Source organism: Petromyzon marinus, chromosome 32 (assembly GCF_048934315.1).
Source record: "Petromyzon marinus isolate PM22_M1 ecotype Great Lakes invasive population chromosome 32, UKy_Petmar_22M1.pri1.0, whole genome shotgun sequence".
In the NCBI taxonomy this organism is placed as follows: domain Eukaryota; kingdom Metazoa; phylum Chordata; class Hyperoartia; order Petromyzontiformes; family Petromyzontidae; genus Petromyzon; species Petromyzon marinus.
In genome coordinates this window covers 8,337,601-8,363,806 of record NC_133698.1, presented here as the reverse complement: position 1 = coordinate 8,363,806, position 26,206 = coordinate 8,337,601, and the positions used below count along the sequence as shown (strand labels likewise).

The window sequence follows — 26,206 nt, the reverse complement described above, 5'->3', positions numbered from 1 at the left end:
AAATCTGCGCATTTAATCCAAAATTGACCCAGAAGTGGTCTTTCAGTAGTATGTTTAACACGTAGGCTTTCGCGACCAATATTATTCATAATAAAGGTTTTTGGGTTAGATCGCGTTATTTATAATTGTGTCGTAACCCTCCACCACCCGACACGGCCAATCAGCAAAAAAGTGTCACGTTGACAAAAGACAAATAGTTCACTACTTTCGCCCACCGGTGTGTTGAAGAGTGAATCCACAACATTTACAGTTTGAGTACGACGTTTCGCTGGTAATTACATGAGTTAAATGATGACGTCACCCTGCTGCTCTATTTAAGACCGGGAGCAAGCGAGGGCTTTACTATTCTGGCGAATTGCCCGATGATGCTGGATGTAATTACCAGCGAAACGTCGTACTCAAACTGTAAATGTTGTGTATTCACTCTTCAACACACCAGTGAGCTAAAGTAGTGAACTATTTATCTTTTGTCAACGTGACACTTTTTTGCTGATTGGCCGTGTCGGGAGGTAGAGGGTTACGACACATTTATAAATAACGCGATCTAACCCAAAAACCTTTATTATGAATTTCAGTAGTATGTCAGTCATTCTATTATCCACATTTATTTATGCTACTTTATTTGAATCAAAGAAGAAAATGTGGCCAAAAACACAGATAATAGGGACCCACCCCTAGTTTTCCCCGATCAGTGCAAAAAAATAGGAATTTAACTGTAAACTAATTTAAAATGCCATTGGCTCCAATTGGGTAATTTTTGAATGTCGACTGGGATCAAATGTGAGATTAAAGGGGTGAGCTAGATCTGGATGGAGTGATTTTGAAAAACTGGCATAATTAAAAAGGCATCCTTCAACAATATGCCTAAAGGAAAGATGTAAATTGGTGCATATTAACTACGATGGCAAAACATCAGACACATGGACAGTGCCAAAGAAAGCAGAACAAAAACTGAAACATTCAACAAAGAGCGACGGAGAGAGACACGCTAAAAGCCAGAACAGAACAAACGTGGTTCAGAAAAACCAATGCATGGGCAGGACGTCGCTGAGAGGAACGATGATGGTCCAATGGACAAGACGTCCGACAGGAAGGAGCAGCACAGAGAGATGATGCGACTTGAGTACAAAGGTGCAGCAACAAGGCAGCTAACGGCATCGGCGAGACCACGAGGGCTGGTGACAACATGCGGAAGGAAGCCTTCATCCAGCAGTGGATTGATCGTGGCTGTTGGCAACAAATATCTAACGCAGAATAAAGCTCATGAAAGTCGTGAAAAGGTTGTGGGGAATACTGATGAATCGTGGTCAGAAGAATAAAGAAACAGAAATCAGCATTACCACATTCAGAAACATCATGTTTTGGTAAGTATAACACAATGGTGCAACAAGTACTAAAATTAATTTGTCTGAAAACTCACAAAGGTTTATCTTTTGTGGCGCAAGACACTCGTGAACAACCTGTAAGCCCCGCTCCTTTTTTTTTTTAGCACATGTGCTTGTTATTTGGCACAATTAGTGCAGGATGCAGGCTTGGCTTACACAAACAATCACAAACAATCTGGTCGTTGTCAAAGCCAGACGATACCAGAATGCTTGCGACATCCCATTCCCATGGACACAAGTGCTCGTGAAACACCACTGCACCAGACACTTGAAAGTGTAAGGCGTTCTTCTCTCTCTCTCTCTGAGAAAGTCAATAATGCAGTTCTTGTACTTAATTAAGGCATTTTCAATGATTTGTAATTAAGACTTTCTTAAAGGCATTCTTAAATTAACTAGGTCACCCTTACAAAAGAGATGCAAAACCTCAAAGATTGCACGTCTCTCAGTTGGTTTAAGAAAGCACTGTGAACAAGTATTTCCTATGCATAGACAAATTCAGAAGAGTACAGATAAAATAGGCGCTCAAGTCACCTCCATCAATGACCATCCCCTTACCTCTTATTATCTATTTCCTGGACATGGAATGAAGGAACAAAAAGATACTTAGAAACTAATCAAAGTTCATCCAGGCAGACAGGCCTTACCAATTCGACTGTGTTGCACTGTTTTTTTTTCCAATTGTGGATATGTGCACAGTCCATCCAGTAGCACGACTCTCTGAACTATGACCATGTATTTTCTTATTTCGTGTAGATGGCAGATTAATATTGGAGGGGTGGGGGGCAGTGTGCTCATCTCGACTCCACACATGACCAATCTGAATTTAACGTGTGACCAATGCAAAATGTAATCCATGTTGCCAGTGGGGCCAAATCATTTCACGAAGCCCTATCCATTAGAGGGGAGGCTAGTGGGGGGGGGGGGGATATTGGGCAAGATGCAGAGTCATCGTGCCAGAACTATTTGCTGGAGCAGGCCGTCATGTACTTGTATCACGGTCAAACTGACCACGCACATAATATGAGCGTACCCCCAGGGCCTCCTTCTAAAACAGGATATGTGCTGATGCCTTGCAGCTAAATGCAGTGGCTTAGTACAAGAACACATTACACATTGAGTCATTAAATTAATAATAATCGCAGGAACACTTACACAAAATCCCAAAGAGCACCAACTGGTTCAAAAGTCGCTTACAAGTGGGCGTGCACCCTTGTTACATTTCGTGAGATCTGTGAAATATGATTTTAAAAAGAAAAGAAAAAAGATGCTGAAAATAGAACTCCTGAATGAAAAAAGAATATTATCTTTAAAACAATTTTGAAACGGGTACAAAAAAAACCCTGGAATTAAAACTGAAAGCCTATTTAAATTACAGACGCATTAACCTCGTAGCCGCACGCATAAATTTCGCAATAACGCTCAGTATGCTTTGGGAAAAGTGTTAGAAGCGGTGGTTTCTATTCACCTAGGTCGCATTTGGTAATTAAAGTTAATACATGCCATGCATGGTCACATTTTAATAACGTGGCACTAAAGCACATAAAACACTCATTTAAGTGCTGTACGGGGAAAAAAAGGTATTTTTCAGGGTCAACGGTAGGTCACGCGTGTCAAAATATCAAGGCCCATGCTGAATGAAACTAGAATCTTTGTATGTTTCCTGCTGCCCACCAAATTCAGTAGTCTAAGCAGATTAGGTCCAAAGATTAAAAAAAAACCACATCTCGATGTAAGAGCAAGACAGTTAGCGGGTTGAGGCGGCCGGCAACAGAGCTTAGCGTACCGGCAGCTTTGCCCACGTGTGAATGTTGTCGCATCACTAACATCAGCATGCTGCGGAGCTGGCTTTAGCATCCCTATGAAGGGCGAAATGCGTCACACTATGCTCGCTTCCAAGCCTAACTTTGTGTGTCTCTCTCTCTCTCTCTCACCCCTATCATTGCAAGCGTGTAGTTTAAATGCCAGAAGAAAAATAATGATAATAATACTGCATGAAGTGGGGGGGGGGGTTGTCCATAGCGAAGACAATGGTAAACATGTTCAAGACGCAACAAGTTTTTTTTTCATCTGGGAGGACAATTTACAGCTACGAACTGACTGATAAACATATACAGTGGCCTGTGCTTAACTCCCTGCAAACACTGCCAAACCCCCAATGAAACCCTTTGTTTGCCTTTTGTTCCCACTGCTTTGCCCGGGCAGAGGGAAAGACGCATGTTGCTTTGTCAGCTCAACGCATTCACGTTTATAAATCCAGATATTTGGTTTTTAAAGATACGTGAACATCAATGCATTAAAAAAAAAAAAGATAACGTAAACCAAATCGTGTTTCCGCGAGTGTAATGGCTTTGGTTAATTCTATTGAAATGTCTCGGCATCGCTCTCACATAACAAAATAAATAAAAGCCAACCCCCGTTCTCATTGCTCCGATGTGCCAGACATATTGTACTGAAAACGTTTTCCAATATTGAATTGGTTTGTCGTTGTAAAGTGCGCGCCACACTGCGCCAAATATCTTAAAGCATAAAGCAAATCAATAAAACGCAAAAGTGCATTGGACATTTTTCCTGCTTTGGGGGGGGGAGGGGGAAGTGTCAAAACCCAACACCATCCAAATTTAAAGAGTAAGATTAACATAAATGTGTTTTTTTGTGCCTTAAATGCCTGAATCGCGACTAAACAGAACACAGGTTACCGCTGCGCAAAGGCAAACTGTGAAATAGACGTACACTGGATGCCCCGAATGCTGGGAGCGCATGCCATCGCAAGGCAAACTCTTGTAAGATGGAACGGGTTAACGCATGCATGGCAGTACTTCTTCAATTGCTTTGTTTCTGCACATTACAGTCGTGGGCCCTTTTAAGTCCCGGGGCAGCTGTTCCTCACAGGCTCATTTAATGAGGTGGTGGCTCTCGGCTTGCTAGTCATCTGTCAGCCTTCCAGAGATGCTATCAGTGACAAGATGCTTCCCCTTATAATGGGAAGCTATCCATCCCGCACCGATGCTGCCTACTGCCTTTCATGTTGACACTTGGAGGTGCTAGAGGACAAAGCAGGGTTAGGATGGGAAAGTCGGAGGCGGCGGTGTTTCCCTACTGTAAAGTCATTATCCGTTCGATGGGAGGGGAAGATGTGTGTGCAGTACATGCTAAATTTAGCCTGTAAAGCAGCTGAGGCTGACACTAAGCATTCTACACTAGAAAACTAGTTTCAACAAAGAGAACATGTTTATTAATTTTCACAAATTCTGTGAATGCCCCGTATTAAAAAAAAAATTACTTTTTTTAATGTATGGTACACATTTGAATAAGCTTCGACAGCAACGATACGCATTGCACAAATCTTAGATAACACACTTCCTTTCTCTGTAAAGCAGTAATGCAGACAGGATACCAAGAAAAATTACAGTGGCATTTTCTTTACAAACTGGCAACGTTGAGAAAAACAACAACTTAAATCCCTAACCCGTTGCCACAACCTGTATTCTGTAAATCTCCCCGTGAATTCTCACTGGAGGCTGTAACACGAGACAAGGCAGCTTTAATCTGCAGTCAGCCACCGGAAAGCATGGTCAGCATGGAATGTCAGAGTTTGGTTTTTTTTTTACCCAGGCCAAATGCACATTTGGGTGGGGGGCCAGTGCAAAAACAGTGGACAATTGAAACGCACAAAAAAGTTTGGGCGATATTTTCAACACTTTCCCCCATTCTATTGCAATGAGGTCAAATCTAATATTCTGCCCGGTTCGTAAAGTACCACAAACGAAGATACATTCTGTCCTCCGAAACACACACACACGCGTTTCACGGTCTGGAACTATGGCCTTTTTGTAGCCAATGTTTACATTGCATAAGTTAATAAGTATAACGTATCTCTTTTGCTGAATACATTGCATGCCCCACCCCACTCCCTTCTCTTCCCTCTTTACTATGAGGGATGAACCCTTGATGAATGCCAAAGACTGAGCCACAAAGCAACAAGACACAACGGGAATCCTTACAATTGTGAATTAAAAAGTGAGGCATGAGAACGCCGCTCACCCAGGCTGGTAGCACTGTACATACAAAGAGCTTGGGGAGGACGAAGGGAGGGGTGTTCCAGTTTTCAGTGGGGTAGGTCAAGCGAGGCCTGACCCCTGGCTGCTGAAAGGGACCCTGAATGGGCTGAATTTCTGGGCAGTCAGCAGGGAATGGGCTGGGAACTGGGATTACTGAGCGGCCTGGAAATGGAAACCGCTGCCCCTGCGTCTCCGGCCAGAGCCATTGGGGGGAGGGCGACGGTGGTGGTGGTGGTGGAGGGGGAAGGGTTAATACGTTCAAGCTCCAGTCTCTTTTTTTGTTGTAAGCTGGCTTTATTATGTTAGTGGCTTTACAGTTGTTTGGAAAACAACATTCCAAATGCGCCACATTACGATCTCTGCCGAGACAGGCGTAATATTTACCCCCGTTTGGTCACACCAATTGGGTACATCTTGTTCTCCCGTTTCTGCGTATTTTTTTTCCCTTTGTATTTTCGCAAAAGTCTGTCGTGCCAAAAGAGAGCCACAATTTGTTTAAATCATTGGCCTTTACCTGGAAACTGAACTAAGTCGAATGCACACGATATAGCATTATGTAATGCTGCGGCACGTGTGAGTTACGGGGCATTGCACTTCAAGCTTTAGTCTCTAAGTGACACATGCAATATATAAAATGTCGTAATGATTAAATCTATATTGTCAATATCCTTTGAAAAAATGTTTGATTATCCTATTCGTTTCCCATTTGCACGTTATTGTAATCGATAAAAACTCAAGCAATATTTTTTTTCAAATTAAAACACATGTCGCGTGTGCATAGGTCACAATGCAAACTTTCTCAAAAACTTCCCGACTCGCCATAATCACACTTAATGGCTGGTAGGCAACGAAAAACAAACTTTGTATGCGCCCGTGAACGAATTAAATGGCTTCAAAGAAGATTGAGACCAGCTGTTTTGGCCATTTGACCCAATAAACTCATCTACTGTTACTGCGCAACTATGCGGTACATCCGAACCCTCGGCCAAAAGGAGCCAATTTAGACGTCTGCACAATATGCTCGAGTGGGCATTCCTCGAAAACACTGGCCAATTGTTCACCGTACCACAGATAAAGTAAATGCTCAAAGAAAACACAACTAACCTAATAGCCTTAAAGGTGCATAGAATAACAACACACAGCCGCCAACATGTAATAAAATGTACCTGCTCCTGAGCTAACGTTTGGGCTATACTGTACTGTATTTATTTCATCTATAACATATACTTCTGTACGGTTGTTCTTTTTTCTCTCTCTCTCTCTAATTGTATAAGGCATTTTATAATGAGTGTTGATACAATTGTATAAGGCAATGCCATTTTATAATGATTGTTGATAAAGTATATTTTAAATAACATTCGCCATCACATACATACATACATGTGTACTTGTACACGTCAGTATGCACATAATGGGCCATTAAATCAACATAGAATGGATGGAATATTTCACGCAGATTAGTATCACTTCACGTTGGTTATGAGTTTCCCTCCAAGTGAGTCGGAGATCAAAAGCGGGAAAACCATGACAGTTGCTTAAGAGTTATATCACAGGCAGAAGAAGCACGCTACTGAGTATTCTTACGTAAACCCACAAATAACAGTGGCAGTAGCAGTGGGGGGCGGGGGGTGAAGGGGGGTGGTAAGAACCACAAAATAACACAAAAGATCAATTTCAAACTACCCCTGATGAGGGCTGGCATGTGCTGCCCAGTTTAGCGGCAAAGTCTATGCGAAGTGCCGGAAGGGCAAGGCCAACATCTGGAGCAGCCTGCAGACACAATCATCGGGTTGGCCAGGCCTGGCAGGGACATTGAACACAGACCACTTGATGATGCCACAGAAGTAGCACGGAGTCGAACAACAAGTTGTTAAGCACGGCAGGCACACTACCTGTGTACACTGCTGAGCTAGTGACTCACAACATTAAAATAAAGTAGAAAGCATTAAAAAACCCCAGTGGTATTATTTCGGGGTATTTGAAAAAATGTGTTTTGTACTTAAATACATCTGTTATTTAAGCACTCTGGAAAGAACAATTTGCTGAAGTACATCCTGTTTGATTCATAACTTTGCTATGTCAAATAAACCTTTTTTTTCGATAAACCATCTGTTGGAAGTTTATATAAATAACTACACGCATGCCTTAAACTCCTTTCAATGTCCAATGAAGCACCCGACTTTGAAACCAGAGCTCTTCAAATGCCTATACGGTAGCATGTTGTTCGCTTTGTAATGTACGATTTATTTTACACAAAAAACATGCTTGTGCTTTGTTAACAAATTAAAATATGCCCAGAGGAAAAGTATTCCTGGCAAGATTACCCATAACAGGGACATGCAAAGTCTCAGTTTTCCTTATACTCTAATGCATCCTATAACCTGATACCCGGAGGCATAAGCCAATGCCACTTCACTTACCCAATGGCCAGAGTGGCTAATGCCACTCCAATAACTACTGCCCACCACAGCAGCTAATATACAAATGGATTATGAGCTGTGAATGACAAAGCTACAAAGGATTAGTCAATTCTCATTTGGCATATCTGTGCGGGTTATGTCACAAACGCTGCCACAGTTAAGTCATCATTGTATGAGCTTTGCGAAATGCTTTATTATTTCATATTTATATTGTACAGATATCAGATTACATCTCATCGAGTCTAAAAATATTTTTTTTCAAAGGAGACCTAGGCTACGAGACAACCAAATGAAACTGCACAACACAACACTGATGTTGAATACCACAACTAATAAATATGCAATTCATTCAGCCAAACCACGCCTTACTCGCACATTTGCGTGAGAAGCATAAGCGTGCAGCGAGTTGTTGCCGTAACACGTGAAGCGTCTTTTTTTCTTCCAAAAGGCACCGATGTTCTCTGACACTGCGTCGCACATCTGAAATCTACCGCTCTTTACACCCAAACCAGATGTGGGCACGGAGCAGAGGCTACAAGTCGCGTGTCGCAGTTCGGTTTTAATGTCGTAAATTAGTAATGATAAAGGATGCCAGTTCATGTGTGACGTGATGGAAAGTAAAGCATCTTCATGCATCATTTATTGTATTCGGAGTGGAAACAGATCTGCTTATTTTACCACCGCATTTTCAGCAGCCTCTGGCCGTACCGGCCAAGACGCGCACAGTGTTTTTTGCCTCTGATCTACGCTGCGCCACAGGAACACAATGTTCTCTTGGCGGAGAGCCCGGGTACACGGGGTGGTTTTGTGGGGGGGAAACAGGGGGGCGGCGGGCGGGCGGGCGGCGCTGTAGAGGGAGCCCAGGGCAGAGCTCTATGGCGAAGGTCAATAATACGATGGTGACGGATCGTAACACGGGCCAGAAAAACACAAACCGTGTTGACACTACGGGATATACAGTAGATCAAGAGCGCAGCGGATAGCAATACTATAATTCTGACGGCTCCTTTGTGCGCAATGTCATCGCAACTCCACACGGCTGAATAACGTGTCGCTCTCACCCCCCTCTCTCCTCCTCCTCTACCCTGTGTGTGACGGCTTGTGACTATTTAGGAGATTTGGCTAAGTGCCAACCCCTGTGCTACCTGGCATAATGCCAAGCCACAAAATGCGATGCAATATACATCATGTAGCAACCGTGCCTTCTTTTGGCACTCAACGAGCGCACTGAACTGCACTTGACTTTAAGGAATGTATTGTACAGTAACTCGATTCAATTAAAAAAAGGAAACTTTAATCAATGGGAGTGGCGTCGAGCTCGGCAAGAACTTTTGAAGGGCCTCAGAAATCACGCTTGCTCTTGCTTGAATAAACATGTGTTCGTCTGACAAGTTGCAGCGCTTCGATCGACAACCTTTGTTCGTGAAAGCAACAGGTACGGCGAGTGTTCATTAAAGGGTTTGTTGTTGTTGTTTTTGTTGTTGTTTTACCTCTGTGTGCCTCCCTGTGATGCTCCAGACTGGATTCTTTGGTGAATGCGGCGCCACACTGCTCGCAGGAGTAACTTTGCCCATTTGCTAAAAACAAAACAAGGAAACAGCAAACGTGCAGACGATTTAAATAAAAAGAGCGCAACTGAAACGCACCACCCACCATCACAAACCTTTACGTGCACTTGACTAAGTTTCGAACACCCAAAATAAAAATAACATTTTATTTAATTGTGTGTCCATTGTGGTTGTTACATTTGCACAAAGTAAGTATTCCTGCCACTTGAGTACAGTTTTGTTGTTGTTGTTGTTAATATCTGCAGGGCTATAAGACTATGTATTGTAATGGGAAAAAGCAAATAACTCTCCGTGGTAGGGCGGAGTGGGAAAATGCCACCACCCCCTTCTGTGTAGGCCAGGCGTCAGTTAAAGGGAAATCATAAGTAGTACTGTTGTCAGAGAATGCATAAGGAGTATTGTGTTATAACCGTTTCCGTGACCTGTTCTCGAACAAAGGATGCTTATTACACTGCTAAATGTGAGAGATCTGAATGGATTCTTCATCTCATGACATAGCGATAACACATTGAGGATAAAAATTCGGCGACAAAAACTCTAAACCATTTCTGATGTTCATATTATTTCTTAGAGCCTATATCCAATGGTCTTTAAGTTTGGCATGGGTCAGTCACTGTACTTTGGAGGCCAGACCCCAAACCGCCGTGGTTCCTAATTTTTTTGTGCGCAGCAGCTGGATGTGTTGCACTGCAAAGCGTTTTTTTTGTTATAAATTCAGTTCCTCATTTGTTTCGCTAGTGCTAATGGCTTTGGCATCCCGTGACAAAAAGTGTACGGTATTGACCCTGCGCCTACGCAAAATGCATGAACACGTGCGTGCGTGCATTCAGGCAAACGTAGATGATCAGGTCCCGCTGATGTTGCATAATGAGGGGGGGGGGGAAAAAGAATGCGTTTTTTTTACAAATATGATGAAAGTAAAAATTAAATTATTAATTATAAATAGAAAACGGAAGTCGTACTAAAGTACTCGTAATGCGCGTGCCGTCAAATTTTTTTTTAAATCAGACTTGAGCTCGAAACAAAAAAAATGGTAAGAGGAATAAATATGCTAAATGAATATAATTAACCTTTTTTTTTTAAGCGTCACACCATGGGTAAACAATTAACACTGGGGGCCCAAATGCTGGAACGTGTTCACTGCAAAAGGTTACAGCACCGGAGCCAAACCTGACATGGCCTTTGTCCCAGCACATGCAAAATGTTCCGTGGCATTTTGTTTTCCTTCTTACACGCGCGTTGCACATTTGCACATGCGCATTTATTCTATACACGGGGGGTTACTTTAATTCTCATTAAAATAGGTACGCGAAATAATACGCAGCCGTCCTGTAAGAAACACTGCGATCTACACGTGCCGTGCGCTGGCATGCAGGTTCAGCGAGGTTTAGATCACGGGAGTGTCGCCGATGATGGGTGGGTGGTTGGTGGGCGGGGCGGGGTTGTGGATGTTCAGGAATAGAAAGTGCCATCATCCGGTGTTTTCCAGAGCTGGAAAAAGGACAGCCGGGTTTTTCTCTCCGCTCTCTTAAACCAGGAGTGTGTGCCATTCTGTAAACACCCAACCCCGACACGTCCAACCCTGGGGGTTAGCGTCTCCCCGCCCGCCAGGCATGAAGCAAGTCTGATCACTTACAAATCACCCGGTAACTCATACTCACGACTGAAAGCAGAGGAGGTGGTGTCAGGGGGTATGTAAAGAAAACACAGTCCCAAGGACCTACGTTTAAAAGTAAATCTCAGTCCAACCGCATAAGGAATTCAAACATTTAAATTCAATTTTCACTTGGCCACAGAGGCAATAAATAACATAGGACATGAATGTTTACGTAATATATACCACATATCACATCGTGGTTAAACAATGTTCCCTTAAATATCCTTAAATATACCTATTACGTGAAGCATGTACATTAAAACACTCGTAATGGTTTACAGCCTGTTATCAATCTACTGCTGAATGAAGACCCCCCCCCCCCATGGCCTTGTTCGTCACAGGGCGTTGTGAATTGGGAGGAGGTTGACACAAGACTGATTCAGATATCACCTTGCTGAGGTCAGCCAGGGCAGGGAATCGAACTCGGGTTGCTGGAATAACAGTGCAATTCGTTAAGCAGAATCTTAGAGCTCGACCCCAAAGCACCAATGCAAAAATGGGCATAGACCCTGAAAAACAATACGCAAGTAAAAAAACACTAACGGAATGTACACAGTATATAAATAAACCTACTTTTGACTTGTGAACGCCAAACACACTTTTTTTTGACCAACTCATTTAACAAGAAAAAAAGCACACACAAACGCACCAGATCCCCACAGCATCGTACGCATGCGCCGGTCCAGAATTAAAGGCCATTTGCGGCACTCGTGGCAACATGACGTACAGCATACCATACCATAGCGCACGGCATTACACTTCTTTCAGTGCATTGTAAACATGACCTGACAAAACTGTCAAGGAAGAATGTAACCGGGATGTAGCGAGGGCTTATAGCCAACTGTGAGCAATAAATAGTCCCCGAACACGTGGTAATGATCATTGGCTTGGGGTCTGGCCAAGCCTTTAGCCCAAAACACCACTCGTGTTACGTTAAATGGGGCCTCTTCCCATTCAGCCACCTGCGTACTTTAAGTTCTGGGTTACAGAAAGTTCTACGAGGTCCTGCCAATATTTGACTTCAAATTTGTTACCAATTCCCAATCCAATTTTGCCATGCACTAAGTGGACCCCCCCCCCCCTCCAGTTTAAAAGCGTCCATGCAGGAATGGCCGCATCTTTGGCTGTTGAAAGTGGAGCTGTGCGCATGTATTTGAAGGTCTACGTGTAAAGGGAATAAATGGTTTTAAACGGCAGGCTGCAACACAAGCTACTATATACGGTACATGTAAAATGATAGCATGCTACGGCCACTTTCCTGTGGTAATGTGTTTTTCTCCATCAGGAGTAGGCAAACCAGAGATCACATTTCCCCTGGTTGGAATTCCAAGCTACAAACACATCTCGAAACAAGTAACACTCTTCTTTGAACCTCAATTCTATATACCACATGTAGCAAGGTGAACATAACGCCAACTCATTTTCAAACAGCAGCTTAAAATTACCTACTAAATCAAAGTGGGCACTAGAGAAATAATACATCAAAATGCAAATATGATTTTTTTTCTCTATCTGCCGCAGGAAAAGAAAATCTAAACAATGTTAAATATCACTGTGAAATCTGTTAGCAGGGCATAATTAAGGTCTATTTTTATTTTATGGATTCAAGCAAGCTCTTACTACATGAAGGGGGCGTTTTTGATTTCGGGGAGTGGGAAAATGTTTTAATACCGTGCCACCCCACCCCATGTGCTGTGCACGCCACATGCCCTGCTGTGAACGCATGGTGCCTCTGGTGGGTGCCTCTTTTGGTGGCCCTATTCACGGGGCCAAGTCATCCCATGCTCCCCCCAGCATACATGTCCAGCAGTAGTGTAGCGGTTAGCGCGCTCTGAACCTGACGACCCGAGTTCGATTCACGGTCAACATCAGTGACGATTATCTGAACCGGTTCTGGGCCTCTCCTAGGTCGACTCAGCCTCAAATTAGTATCCTGATGCGGTGTGTAAAAACAACGTCACTGGGGAGACAAAGGTGGCCGGGCGTGGTGCTGGCCACCCACCTGCCTCGTGTGCCGTGCCAGCCTTCATAGGTGCTACTCGCTAACAGCACTTGCCCCAATGGTCTGTTAAGGCTATACGGGGGGGGGGGATCTTTATCTTTGCAGTAACACGTGCCTGACCAGAAGAAGCCCTCGACGATTTTTCTTACATGTGCTCCTCGACTCTTCATAATTGCGGCCTAGCTACGACAAAAGAAAATCCCTGTAACGCCCCCGAGGGATTTCTTGTATGTACGTCCTGTGCAGCCAGACTAACCCTGGCTCTTCCGGAGCCAGAGGGAAGCGGGATTATCGGCATGCAGATCTAACAACATCCTGAGCAGGTCAAAAAGCCCACGGGAAACTCTGAGGCAGCTGGCCTGTGATACAGTGTCAGTCCACTTTAGGTCACCCATGGCAGGTGCTCTAGGCCTTTAAGTTTCTTATTTGCGTGCGCACATACTTTTGTTTGGGTTTGAATGAAGTACGGAACTATATTTTGCAACTTTATTCCTGTTATTATCTGCCGTGAAATGGTGGGAGACCGGTTAAATGTTGTCAATAAAATTTGATGAAACTAATAACATTTAAGTACAAGATTTTTACGTAAACATGTGTTTATTTTATGCATCCCGTACTGTTACACTTTTGCATACTCATGTGTTATTAAACCCTGTAAGAAGTACAAGGGTACTGTCAAAAATCTAAATTCGAAATTTAAAAAAGCTACTGATCTATAACAATTGAAATTTTGCTAGAACGCCACAATTTATACCCCACTTACGGAATACATGATTACCAATGGGGAAGGGGGAAAAGTTACGATATAAGGCATTTATTATGCAGTTCACCATCGTGGAATGTGGGTTGTGAAAGTCTAGATGCTGATTGATTGCTCACCATTCCGGTGGATGATCTCACTTCTTCCTTTGGCCCATCGTTTATGCAGTCTTATAACAGATGTAAACAACAGCTGTGAACTACAAGTACTGTGGCACTGCCAGAAAGATATTAACGACCACCCTCCCGCACACACACTTTTTGCCAATGAATATCTTGTCAGTTTGGCGACTGCTTTTTGCTTTCTTCTTTGGGCACTAAAAAAAGAAAAGAGGACTGCACCGACATATAATCACAGTACAATTATAAATTGCTGTGACGGATGCGAATTTCACCGCACTAGAAAAACTTCCTGTCAATTGCTATCAACATGAGGGCAACGGTTACGATCCTGCATCACTTTAATACTAAACAATCCCGCCTACATCCCCAACAAAACCTGGTCAAACACGGTGTACAATTTAACACAACGCAACTGAAATTCTATTGTGTTCAGCCAGAGCGACATGCTGCTTTAAAAAAAACGTATTTTGTTTGCCCAGAGTGATTGATATGAAGGACTCAAAATCAGCAAGAGAGCTAAGACCATTCTGAATCTGTGACTATTCTAAAAAAAAGGCTTCCTTACTCATTTTACATAAAAATAAAATATGCCCTCGTATGAGAAGATACAAACAGTGTGACCCAATAATGTCGTACCCAGTCAACAGAAAAGACGGTAATGAGACGTATGTAAACAGGTGGAAGGCTTCGTAAGTGTCTCTGCCAGTTTCCTGTTCAAAGAGGTCATAAACAGAACACAAAACCAACTTTTAAATGGCACATGTGGTTATTGAGCAACTTCGCCTCCTTAGTGTGGGCCAAAGTGCATCCATCCCATTCCAAATTCCACACAGCTGCACGGGAGGCCAGTTTATTAGTGGCATGGTAAATATTATACATCTTCTTCCACACTCTGCACGGCTTTGCAATAAAATAAAGTGGTAAACATCCACGGCAGGTCATCCTTGAAGCAAAGCTATAAAAAGGCCGAGGAAATTAATCTGCAAAGGTAATAATATTGTTGTACAGATGTGTGTGCCTTTGCTATTAAACAACAGTGAGGTATTGTTTTGGAAGCCATCCTAAAACAAAGAGATTTCTAGGCTTACCAATACATTATTTATGTTTAACGGGTACAATATAAAGCCAACACAAAATTAAGCGGCCCATATAACCTACGTTTAAAAAAAGAAAAAAGCCTCATAACTCAAAAGTAAAAACTCCAAAAATTATCAGTAACTATTTTTATCACTTTGCTACCAATACAGACGAAATGGTCATAAAATGTTACGAAAACATGAAATTCATATGGAAACCTGATTCAGATGCCATAAAGCGCAAAGCGGTCTGCTTTGAGATACATTTACATAACAGTTATGCTTTATCATGCAGATGTGCCCTGCCAAGCAGCGGTCCTACCAATAGGACATCGTGCAATGTCTGAATCAGCCGAGTGCTCGCCAATGAGGTCACTTTGACCTCCCAAACACTGCGTGTTTACTAAACCCTGGAACCTTCCTAGCCAGGCAGCCTGCCCGCCCACTTAACCAACAGCCAGTCAGTACAGTCAACAGATAAAAAAATCAGCTTGAGATGCTTGGCAGAGCAACTGAGCAATGAACCACCTTAGAAAACACATTATACTTAATATATGTACCAACTCTATTCTGTGCACCAATCTTGAAGTGATAACCCTTCAAATATTCACAAACCGCAGGCAAAAGAATATAAATTGAAATAGACGCTGGGATGTTTTTTCTCCCCTAATCCTTCAAAACATTTTGTACCGGACGAGTTATGTGCCATGCAAGACAGTAATCAAATTTAATTAAAAACAAATAAAAATATTAATTAAAAAGGATAATTAAAAACTGTGCTCTTTTGTCTAACATAAGTAATACGGGAGTGCTGGATAAATAATGAGGTTTGTATTTTACTTGCCAAGTAAATAAAAGGAATATATCAAGATTTGTTTTGTAAGACCGCAGCAGCCCGTACAGCTGCTTACATGCATTATGGCTGTATATCAACAAGTCATTTATCTACCCACATTAATTACGTGCAACATCTCGGCACGAGTGAAGTGGCAAGTGAAATAAAGACCATATCTGTTCTTTTTAAAGCTCGTAACATTGCTTGCTCCAGATCACGGTGACATGCATGTCAGGATGGCCTATTAGGCAGCATAGTTTTCCTTATAAGCGCGTGACTAGCTATTAACTCTCTCCCAGCACAAACTTTAGCACACTTTTTCAGAGACCTGCCAAGAGCCAGCTTAAATTCAATCAGCATATAACCGACGACTATAAATAAATGTCTCAATATTCTGTGACTTGTAGTTTATCCAATAACACGTCTGTGCATAATCTTGAACCAACGATTAGAAAAAAAAACTAATTAGCAAAAATTACTTCTTGAACAATTTCATTAAACTGTCGCTTACTCAAATCATTATAATAATTGTCAAGGCCAGATACATTATGCAGAAGTAGCGACCTAATATAGTACATACGAGTCACTGGCATGTGAGCATTAACAGCTAAAAATTAACAAGACTCGAGAAAAAACTGATAGAAATAAAGATATTGGATGATAAAGGTCTAAGGCGACCATGGCAAGTTCCATATAATTCAACTTTGGATGAAATAAAATGGGTATGATGATATGATTTTCTTTGTAAAAGCAAAGTAGCACAACAAATTGTATATCGCAATTCATAGGCTAACATTATAGCTATATTCTTAGCTCTTTCGGTAAAGTGACATTGAAGGCAAACAATAAAATAATAAAATATATAAGAATATGAATTACTGCAGCCACGAAAGCTTTAAATCAAAATTTAACATTATAGCTGTTGCTCTGCAACACCATTAGCCCTACGAAGAAGGAACACGTAGGCCAACAGACTACATTTACGCAAGCTATAAATGTTTTTGCTACATAAAGTTGGTACTTAGCATCCTTTGCTTACGCTGAGAAGCATGATCTGTGCCTGCAAAGTCACAGCGAATGGGTTAATCAATATTTCACAAGCTGTTCTCTCTTGCAGAGGAGGAAATGGGCAGGGGAAGGGGTAAAATGCACATGCTGTGAGCGCTGCAGCTCAGCCAAGAACAAAGTGTACAGTAACACCAAAGAAATTACTGGAACATGACCAATAGGGTTTCAAAATGAAAGAGCATTGAAATAGAGGCGAGCGAGACACATGCAGGTTGTGGCGGTATGCATTACAATTCCCACTGACAGCATGTACTGTTATAACGACCACACTAAACATGAATCATGGGCATGGGGGGGGGGGGGCCTTTCGTGAAGTAAAATTAATGTGTAAATAAATTAGCCCGTTATGTGGAAAGATCATACAGCTTTACATACAAAAATAAAAAAAAACCCTTGTCGAGAAATAAAAACGCCTGTGCCATAATTTCAATATAAAACACTAATTTGTATGCACCCTCACACAGTATTAGAGATCTCCCTTAGGACTGTATGAATAAGGCATGCATTCAAAATCTAAATAAATTAAGGAGAAAAAAAAACACACACAACACTCTATTTTCCCCTGGAATCAAGTTAAAGATCTGATATATTCATGGCATTTTGCGAGGGCTTGCGGCCGGCGTGAGTCGTGTATTGAGCGGCGGGCAAGCAGCAGCCAGCATGTTTTATTGGGTTAGTTATTTGTTTAGGGGCGAGGAAACAAGTAATCTCTTGGCTGGGCACAGACTGTACATACTGTACCCTGCCGCTCTGGCAAGCCGCCCACCCCGGCTACCGACTGCCGTACATCCAAAAACCCAGCGGCCCCGCATCACGTTCCCCACAGCCTGCTGTGGGGGGGGGGGGGGGGCACACTACGCGGACGATAATTGCACACCGCCACCCTGGATGAATTTACTGGATTACTGTAGGAATTTAATGGCCCGCGGGGTGGGCGGGGGTGGTGGGCTGGGAGGTGGGCATCGCTTGCCACATCTGTATCTCGTACACGCAGTCCTCTGGCGTGTCGGTTGCCCCAACGGTTTTAATGTGGCGCGCCGCCGCCGCCGCCGCCGCCGCGGTGGTGGTGGTGGTGGCGGCGTGGGGGCGGTTGGCGACTTCGCACACGCGTGGTGACGCACGATGCGCCGGCGCACGAGCCAATGCGCGGGTCGCGTTGTTAAGAGAAATGTGCCACTGGGAGGGGGGGAGGAGAGGGGGGTGAGGGGAGGGGGAAGGAGGGAGGGAGGGAGGAGCAGGGAGGGAGGGGGAGCAGGGAGGGAGGGGGAGCAGGGAGGGAGGGGGAGGAGGGAGGGAGGGGGAGGAGGGGGAGGAGGGAGGGAGGGGGAGGAGGGAGGGGGGAGGGGGAGGAGGAGGGAGGGAGGGGGGTAGGAGGGAGGGGGGGAGGGGGGAGGGGGGGAGGGGGGAGGGGGGGAGGGGGGAGGGAGGGGGAGGAGGAGGGAGGGAGGAGGAGGAGGGAGGGATGGGGAGGAGGAGGGAGGGAGGGGGAGGAGGAGGGAGGGAGGGGGAGGAGGAGGGAGGGAGGGGGGGAGGAGGGAGGGGGAGGAGGAGGGAGGGAGGGGGGGACAGGGAGGGGGGGAGGGGGGAGGGGGGGGGAGGGGGGAGGGGGAGGGAGGAGGGAGGGAGGAGGGAGGAGGGAGGGGGAGGGAGGAGGGAGGAGGGAGGGGGAGGGAGGAGGGAGGGGGAGGGAGGAGGGAGGGGGGGGAGGGAGGGGGAGGAGGGAGGGGGAGGGAGGAGGAGGGGAGGGCAAGGAGGGGAGGGGCGACGTGGAGAGGTGGGGGGGGGAGGGGCTTCGTGATGCGCCAGGTACCGGGCGGGCGGCGTTGCTGGGGCGGCCCGCGACAGCTGCTAAACGCATGAAACCCAAGTGCCGGAGAGACCGCGCACCGGCATACACAAACTGCGGCAGCGGCACCGCGGCGTTGCAGGGCAAGTGAGCGGACACCGGTGACCGACGTGGATCTGCGCCTTCGCCACCGAATACATACCAGCCCGGTTTAAACAGTTGCCGGATGCCACGCCGCTCCGACCCACCGCTGCGCAACGAACACAACAACCCCCCCCACACACCCAACACCCCGTGAACGTCGCTCAAATGTGGGCAGGATTCTCACCCGAATGAGACAGAAGATGCATGCGAAGACGAAGGCTGTCCAAGAAGCGCTTCCCGCAGAGATCGCAGGCGTAGCCCTTCTCCATGTGCAGCTTCCTGTGGGCACAGAACAACAAAAAAAACAAATGTGGATGAGACGTGTGGATTTGTAGAAACTCTACGGATTTTTTTTTATATATATAATTGGTGAAATAACGTACAGGAATCCTTGCATGCCCAAGTGTGTGTCAAGCCATTCTGCCGTTACTGCAGGGGTAAATTTGACCAGAGTTTCTGTCCTTAAAATAAATTAAAAAAATCCCGCCAGGATCATTGCACTCAAAAACATAAAAGTTAAATTCCTAATTAAGCACAAGTGTGGCTCTTCAGCATGGACAAGTAGGCCAAAACACCTGGCTCTCTAAGAGTTCCCTCTAGTGTACGTTGAACTCCTTTCGCACCGTACGGAGCCCCCACTGTGCCAATCGGAGTGGATGAGGCTCTTCTGCCATCATTGGCATCAGCAAAACGACTGTGAGAGGCTCCACGCCAACGTGAAACGCATCCAGGATGGAGCTTCTCTACATCGTGTGCAGGGTTGGGGGGTTAAACATGTGCCGACTGCAGTGAGGCAAAGTAACGTTACACACGATATAGCATTGCACGCATCAATTCACAGCGACACAACCTATCCGCCAGGTACCCGCATTTCACGACTCGCTAACAAAAAAAAATGTTCACGGTACAACGACGACCCGTGCAATATAAGTCATTTCTAATTATTAAGCATAAGAGCAAATTCATGGCGCCTTGTGGGCATATTAGTGAAATTAAACTATGCTAATTCAGTCCCTCGGTGACAGAAATCCATTTGCGGCTCGGGGAAGTTATTACGAGAATGTTCGTCGGTCAAAAAAAAACGAAAGAGAGAAAAACATACCGGGGGGGGGGGGGGGGAGCTCATACAGTATGGCATGTTCTAGGTCAGTGAGCAGCTTTCAACAAGAGCTTAACGCGACTCTGAATGGCAGGCTGCAAAACAAAACCGCATTGGTGTGTCGAGCAGCAGGCATGCATTATTAATCTGACTGCACACCCATTCTATTCCTATTTATATGGCGCACTATAAATTTTGAAATCTACAGCATGGACACCGGGGGTGAAGGGAGGGAAAAAAAACGTTAACTCATCTTTGTCGCGCAGGAGACGGAAATAATTTGAGTTTTTTTTTGTGTGCAAAGCAGGTAAAGGGACGCGTTTGGTATTAATGTACGCGCATGTAAATGCGCGTAGCGCTGCGAAGAACATAATTTAATATGTAGGATACATGATTTAAGCAGTGTGTGGTCATTTTGTACACGTGTGTTTGCATTTGCGAAAAAAAATATATCTCAAGACTCCAGTTTGGAAACATGTCCAAACGTTAAACACAAAAGCATTTTTGTAGGAAAATGACCTCTGTCACAGAGGCTTAAGTTGTCCATTTTAACCATGGCTTCGACAAGCTACACTACCACACACTTCTGTTACAAAGTGGCGGAAAAAGGCAAAGGGAATGCAAAAGAAAAAGGAATGGAAATATGCTTAGGGCGCCTGCAAAACAAAACAATTCTGTTGATCAATTGTCCATTAAACCGAACTTGCCCCGTACACAGCTATAAATAAACGTTCAGACTGTTTATGTATCTGGCAACTTAACATGCTTGTAAACCAAATGGACATTAATAACAGGTCTTAGACCATCTCAATGAATAGCAACTGTGTCGCAATACCAAATGTTCAATTTACTTTCTGCACACACAAAAAAAAACACATTTCTTTTTTTCTCAACACTTTGTAAACTGGAATGCCTTCATTTCATATCTCCCTGGATTCCGGGTAAATATTTGTATTTTTTGGGAAAGAAACTACAGTGCAGTCAACAAGATCCAAATCTTGTGGGTTTTCAGCTGCAAACCGCATGTGCACAGAACAGTATGCGACGCCACAATTCCACATTCCACTGCAAAAATACAATGAACACATTCTTTACGAAGCATCTGTAATAATGTATACATTCTCTGCCCCCTCCCCACCCATAACATTATTAGTTGCCCAACGATAGTTTTGACTGTGATGTTGCAAATGGCACGCAAAAAGAAAGGCACGATACATTTTGGTTTCAAAGTTTACGTGTGCCTGAAATAAGCTTCGCACAATTTAAGATTAAGACGACTCAAAAGTTCAACAAAATTAACATGTCACTCAATTTAAAGCTCCGTTAATTCACCCGCATGGAAAGGATTGCCATGGTAAACACTGTTGCACTAAACATTCAAGTTAAAGATACATTCAAGTTCAGGATTAATAGAATTCGTTTTGAAACTACTAAGGACATTAATACAAAAGACAACAACCAAGACTAAGGTGTGAGCTCAGTAAGTCTTATTGACTGATATAGTATATATTAAAGCCTGCATATCATACAAGGGTAGTGGTGTGATTAACACACCACGCAAAGCCTTATACTGTTAACGCACTACAACAGGTAATAAACTTAGGCAGAGTTGGCCGAGGAAAGTGTCAGGCCAGGATGACATATCTCTTGGCACTCAAGATTAAGACCCAAGAATCGTATCGTAGGACAGAAGAGAAGCACTGCATCATTTAACTTGGGGAAAAGACTTGTTGATAACATAACATTTTAAATATTCACAGCCTCAGATGCTTTGATTTATATTGCAATTCAGGAAACACGAACATCAATGCACATTCTACTAAATGGCTTCTGTACAGAGTGCTTCAAAATGAAATAAATCTAACACTTGGTGGATGGGACTTCTTTCTTTTACGTCTAATTTCTCAAAACCTGCTTTTACCACGTGTCTTACATATACACTGTATAACGCCAACCTGTAAAAAAAAAACAGGTAGCAGTTGCTAGAAGTCGTGAGCCTGAGAACATTTTCTCTGGAACGTATGGCATTCCATTCATGGTGCTCGCAAAAATGTTCAGGCTTCATTGTTGCTTGCCCACAAGCGTTATTAACACATTACCCGTGCTCAAAGCTCGAAGGGAAGTGATGTGTTACTGGCACCAATGAGGTGGAATCGACCGCAATTTACAGGACCAGCGTAACAACAACACAACTATGAGAGATTAAAATGTTCAGAAAAAAATTCAGTAAAAATACTGGAGCCTTTATTCGGGGCGCTTATTTTATGGTACTGATCATAATTGTACTTCTGTAATTTTAGTGGTGGAAATATGTAACGGCTGATTGCACGAGTTTATGAAACGTAAGCTTGGCGAGTTGATAAATGTATACATTTATTTGACAATGTTTACACAATTGAGGTTGGCTGCTAGGCATCCAGTGTAAGCATATTTCCACGTGAAAATGTAGACTACTTTAGCAAAGATTTAAGATCCGTATCGGTTGCCAACAGGAAAGGAGTTAATCGTGTTCATCTGCCCAGCGTAACCGTCAAATTTTGCGCTACACTAAACCCAGCGCGCTGTATAGCAAGAAATCTTATGCCACCCAAAGCCTGGACGTGTTGTTGAATGGGTGCATTGCACCCACCGCACACAAGTCTGCGGTGAACCAAGCTATGTTGGCCAAAGGGCACATGGGCAACAACCGTCTGACCACTGGCGGCGGGGTGCAGGGGACCACACGTTATGGGAAACTATCTCACCCCAAACTTGCAGGAGCCTCAGCCACACCTACGCCGTCTGCGGGGATCCGTAGGCAGAAATTTGAGATGTGGACCGTGCTGTAAATTATCATGCAAATCCACATCGGTGTGAGATTTGCCTTCACAATTTTTCTATCGATGAGCATTTTTTTTATTTACATGTACGTGTATTCTTGTGGGTTTTATTTTTGTAAAATAGAAAGTTATCAAAGCAATTTCAATGCTAAAAATGGTGAGTGGAAAATCGCATTAGCAGGTTATGGCAATGTGGTTTGTGATACATCTGCAAGATTAAATTGGGGGAAAAAAAACACTGTGGGCATGAGCTTCAGACTGTCAACACGTTTTAGTGCTTAGCTTCAGAACCAAATGTGTCCACAAAATTACAGTATAATTTTCGTACATGGAAACCCATGGGTAACTTTAATTGCTTTCTTTAAACCACTGCAGTCTGCGCTCTCCTTCCACGAAGGAATAGCTTAACTACACAAACGTTCTCCTGAAGCCCTCTCATGGCTAGCAGGCCTTGACATTGGCAATCATCTCCTGAATGCAAGAATAGAATAAGAATTGCTTCCGATAAGCAAAATAAAACAATGCCCTTCTTATGTCTGACAAACCTCTAAAACACTTTAAAATGTTGTGAAATGCTTTGGAAAGAAGTAGAGGCATTCGCAATAACTTAATTATCGATCATTTGCTGTTTTGTATTTAATTGACAAGAAGTTAATACTGCAATGCAGCCACCAAAAATACCACACAGAACAATAATAACAGTAACCCACAATACCACAGTGCCAATAAGGAACAATGCAGCAAGTCTTAAGGCCACAAAACGGGCACAAACTACACCACACAATTGCCAACTACGTACTGTTATTTAACTTTGTTGACGAGATTTGGATTTCCCCCCTTATGGTCTAATATGTACACATTTTATGGTAAGCCACAACTTCAATACCACATTTGAAAAAAAACTGATATCAGTTTTAAACAACACACACTGTTTTAACAGAGCATATAAGTGCTGATAAGCAAGTACTGTCATTTTTTTACTATTAGAAGCATTACAAAAGTCAGTTGGGAGTGTTTTTTGGCAAAAAATATGTAAAAATAGCCCTTATTCATACTACATTAGTCAGCGAAGGCTCAAATAACATTTTAGAGATTTTGTAAGTTATTTATTTTCGTGTCAAGATTTTCAGCAGGTTCTGCCAATTTAAAAACGTTTTCACAGATGGAGCCTGCGGAGATTAGGGTATCACTAAAAGCATCCAAATTTGTAAAAGGGCAAGTTTTGTAGAAGCATGTGGTCACCATCAGTCCATGTATTCGTTCATGGACACATAAAATTAGATATAAAACATACGCCACATGTAAAAAAAAATGTTTTTACCAGTTGAAACAAAATGTATGAGTCACTCCTGCTAAACCGTGTACAAAGGGTGGGGGTTCCGTGAACTACCGTGACTTTTCAAACGCCGACATTAAAGCACACGCAGTAGTTGCCCCGATGAGCAATTGCCCGGGGCTTCTCTGGTGATTTTATTCGGACCCAAAGAAACCTTACTCGCCGCACCAATTGATACATTTTATTTGCGTGCAAAGGTACACACAAAAAAACAAGAGCGCCCTCCCCCCCCCCCCCCAAATAAGCACACACCTTACGTTAATTACCCTTTTTGAAATTTACAGGAGGGCTTGACTCTCGCAGGTGTTGTCCATTAAGATGTTTTAAGCTTGGGCCATGCACGGTCATTTGTAGACCTTGAGAGGAGCTCTTTGCAAACGAAGAGGCAAAGATACACTTGATTACAGCCCTTTAATGGCTCTACAGTGAACCTTTGGAGATCACCTCTGACCTTGCCACTGATAAGCAGCCAGTTAAATGAATGGCACTACAGTGTATTCCCAGGGAGACAAATGACCCAGCAGATTTCTTCCATTGTTCTCCACATGACCTCCAATCACACAAAAATGCCAACTTGCAGTCTACAACGCCAGCGATTGTTTTTTTTTCCATCCATATAATTATGGTACTACAATTGCGAGGGACATTCTTTACAGACAAAATGTTGCAGTGTGATTTCTACACTTGTACACAAGCCATTGAAATATCCCAAAAAAAGAGTTATTTAATGTCATTCTTTTTACCAGTATCTTGGATGATAAGAGGAAATTGCATGCAAAACCATGCGATAGAACCATTCCTAACAAACAAAAAACCTGTTCTACATAACAGATGGTGCTAACAGTCCTATTTAAAATCCACGCATGTAAAATGCATTTGATTTAATATACCATTTGAAATAATGTGTCTAAATACATTTTATATATGCAAAAAATGCATTGCCATATGGGTACATTGGGAAATCATTGCCTAGCTTCAATTGCTAGCCACGGTAAACTTACGCCAAGATGAATCATCCACAAAATGAATGAAAAGTGAAAGGCAATTTGCTGCTTCCTCAGCCTCCGTGTATAAAGTCCATTATAAGTGTTTCAATGGATTGTCATCTTCATTGACGAACTACAAATATGCCAAAAAATTTGATTACATTTGCATCAACAATTATTTGTTCATTCTAGTTACGAACAAATTACCTCTAATTTAGAAGGTATACAGAAAATGCACCCACTGTATTCATCAAAATATCATGACTTAAAAGTTATTTAGTAATACTACATTAAACAGTTCTACAAGGGCATAACACTTTTTCCTCAGCACCTTGCACAACATTTTATTGGCTGCCAACTGTGACTATGCGACACAATATTGCACCTGCAACATTAAAAAATGTGAAATAAAATCAGCTTCAAGCATTACCAGGTCCCTACAAAAGTGTTTATCTGGCAAGTAAACACAAGTGATAATGGCTCTATCTGTGCCCTTTCAACCCGCCCGCCCAGTCCCTAACCCATTACTCAAACGTTATCTGTTGCTGGCAAACACGGCCACCATCCAACACCAGTACTAGTCACCAAGGCTTCTGCAAATACCAAAAGTTTAACTCTGGCACATTTGGCCAACGGAACGAATGTCCCATATATAGGGTATGAAAAAATAAGAATAGGTTTTACCCTTTCTGGCAATAAAACAGTTTGTGTTAAGATGTTCAAACACCAAAGAGAAACCTTTTGCAAGGAATCATGTCTGCATTATCCACACGTACTTGTGGTGAACATGCAAACAAAAACATGCTCTGATAATATATGCATTAAATTTTGATTTAAAGCTTTCGTGACTGCAGTAATTCATATTCTTAGTTCTTTCGGTAAAGTCACGTTGAAGGGAAACAACAAAATAATAAAATATATATAAAACAAAAAATTGTTTTATTGTTTTATATATTTTATTATTTTGTTGTTTCCCTTCAACGTGACTTTACCGAAAGAACTAAGAATATGAATATATGCATTGTCTATGGAACTGATTGGTGTACACCAGACGGACTTTTTTTAGGGCCTAAAGAAGTCTCGTG

The 26,206-nt window shown here is 43.1% G+C and overlaps 1 protein-coding gene across 3 annotated transcripts in view; it reads right to left on the bottom strand.

The window, feature by feature from the left end:
• Positions 1-26,206, bottom strand: part of LOC116948139 (zinc finger and BTB domain-containing protein 16-A-like) — a 65,675-nt gene that overhangs the window by 22,443 nt on the left and 17,026 nt on the right. For all 3 annotated transcript variants that reach the window (XM_032964544.2, XM_032964546.2, XM_032964545.2), the window contains exons 7-8: positions 19,066-19,160; positions 9,354-9,440 (exon numbers count right to left, since the gene is read on the bottom strand). In XM_032964544.2, the coding sequence (XP_032820435.2) occupies positions 9,354-9,440; positions 19,066-19,160 (182 nt within the window). The remainder of the gene's footprint in view (positions 1-9,353; positions 9,441-19,065; positions 19,161-26,206) is intronic.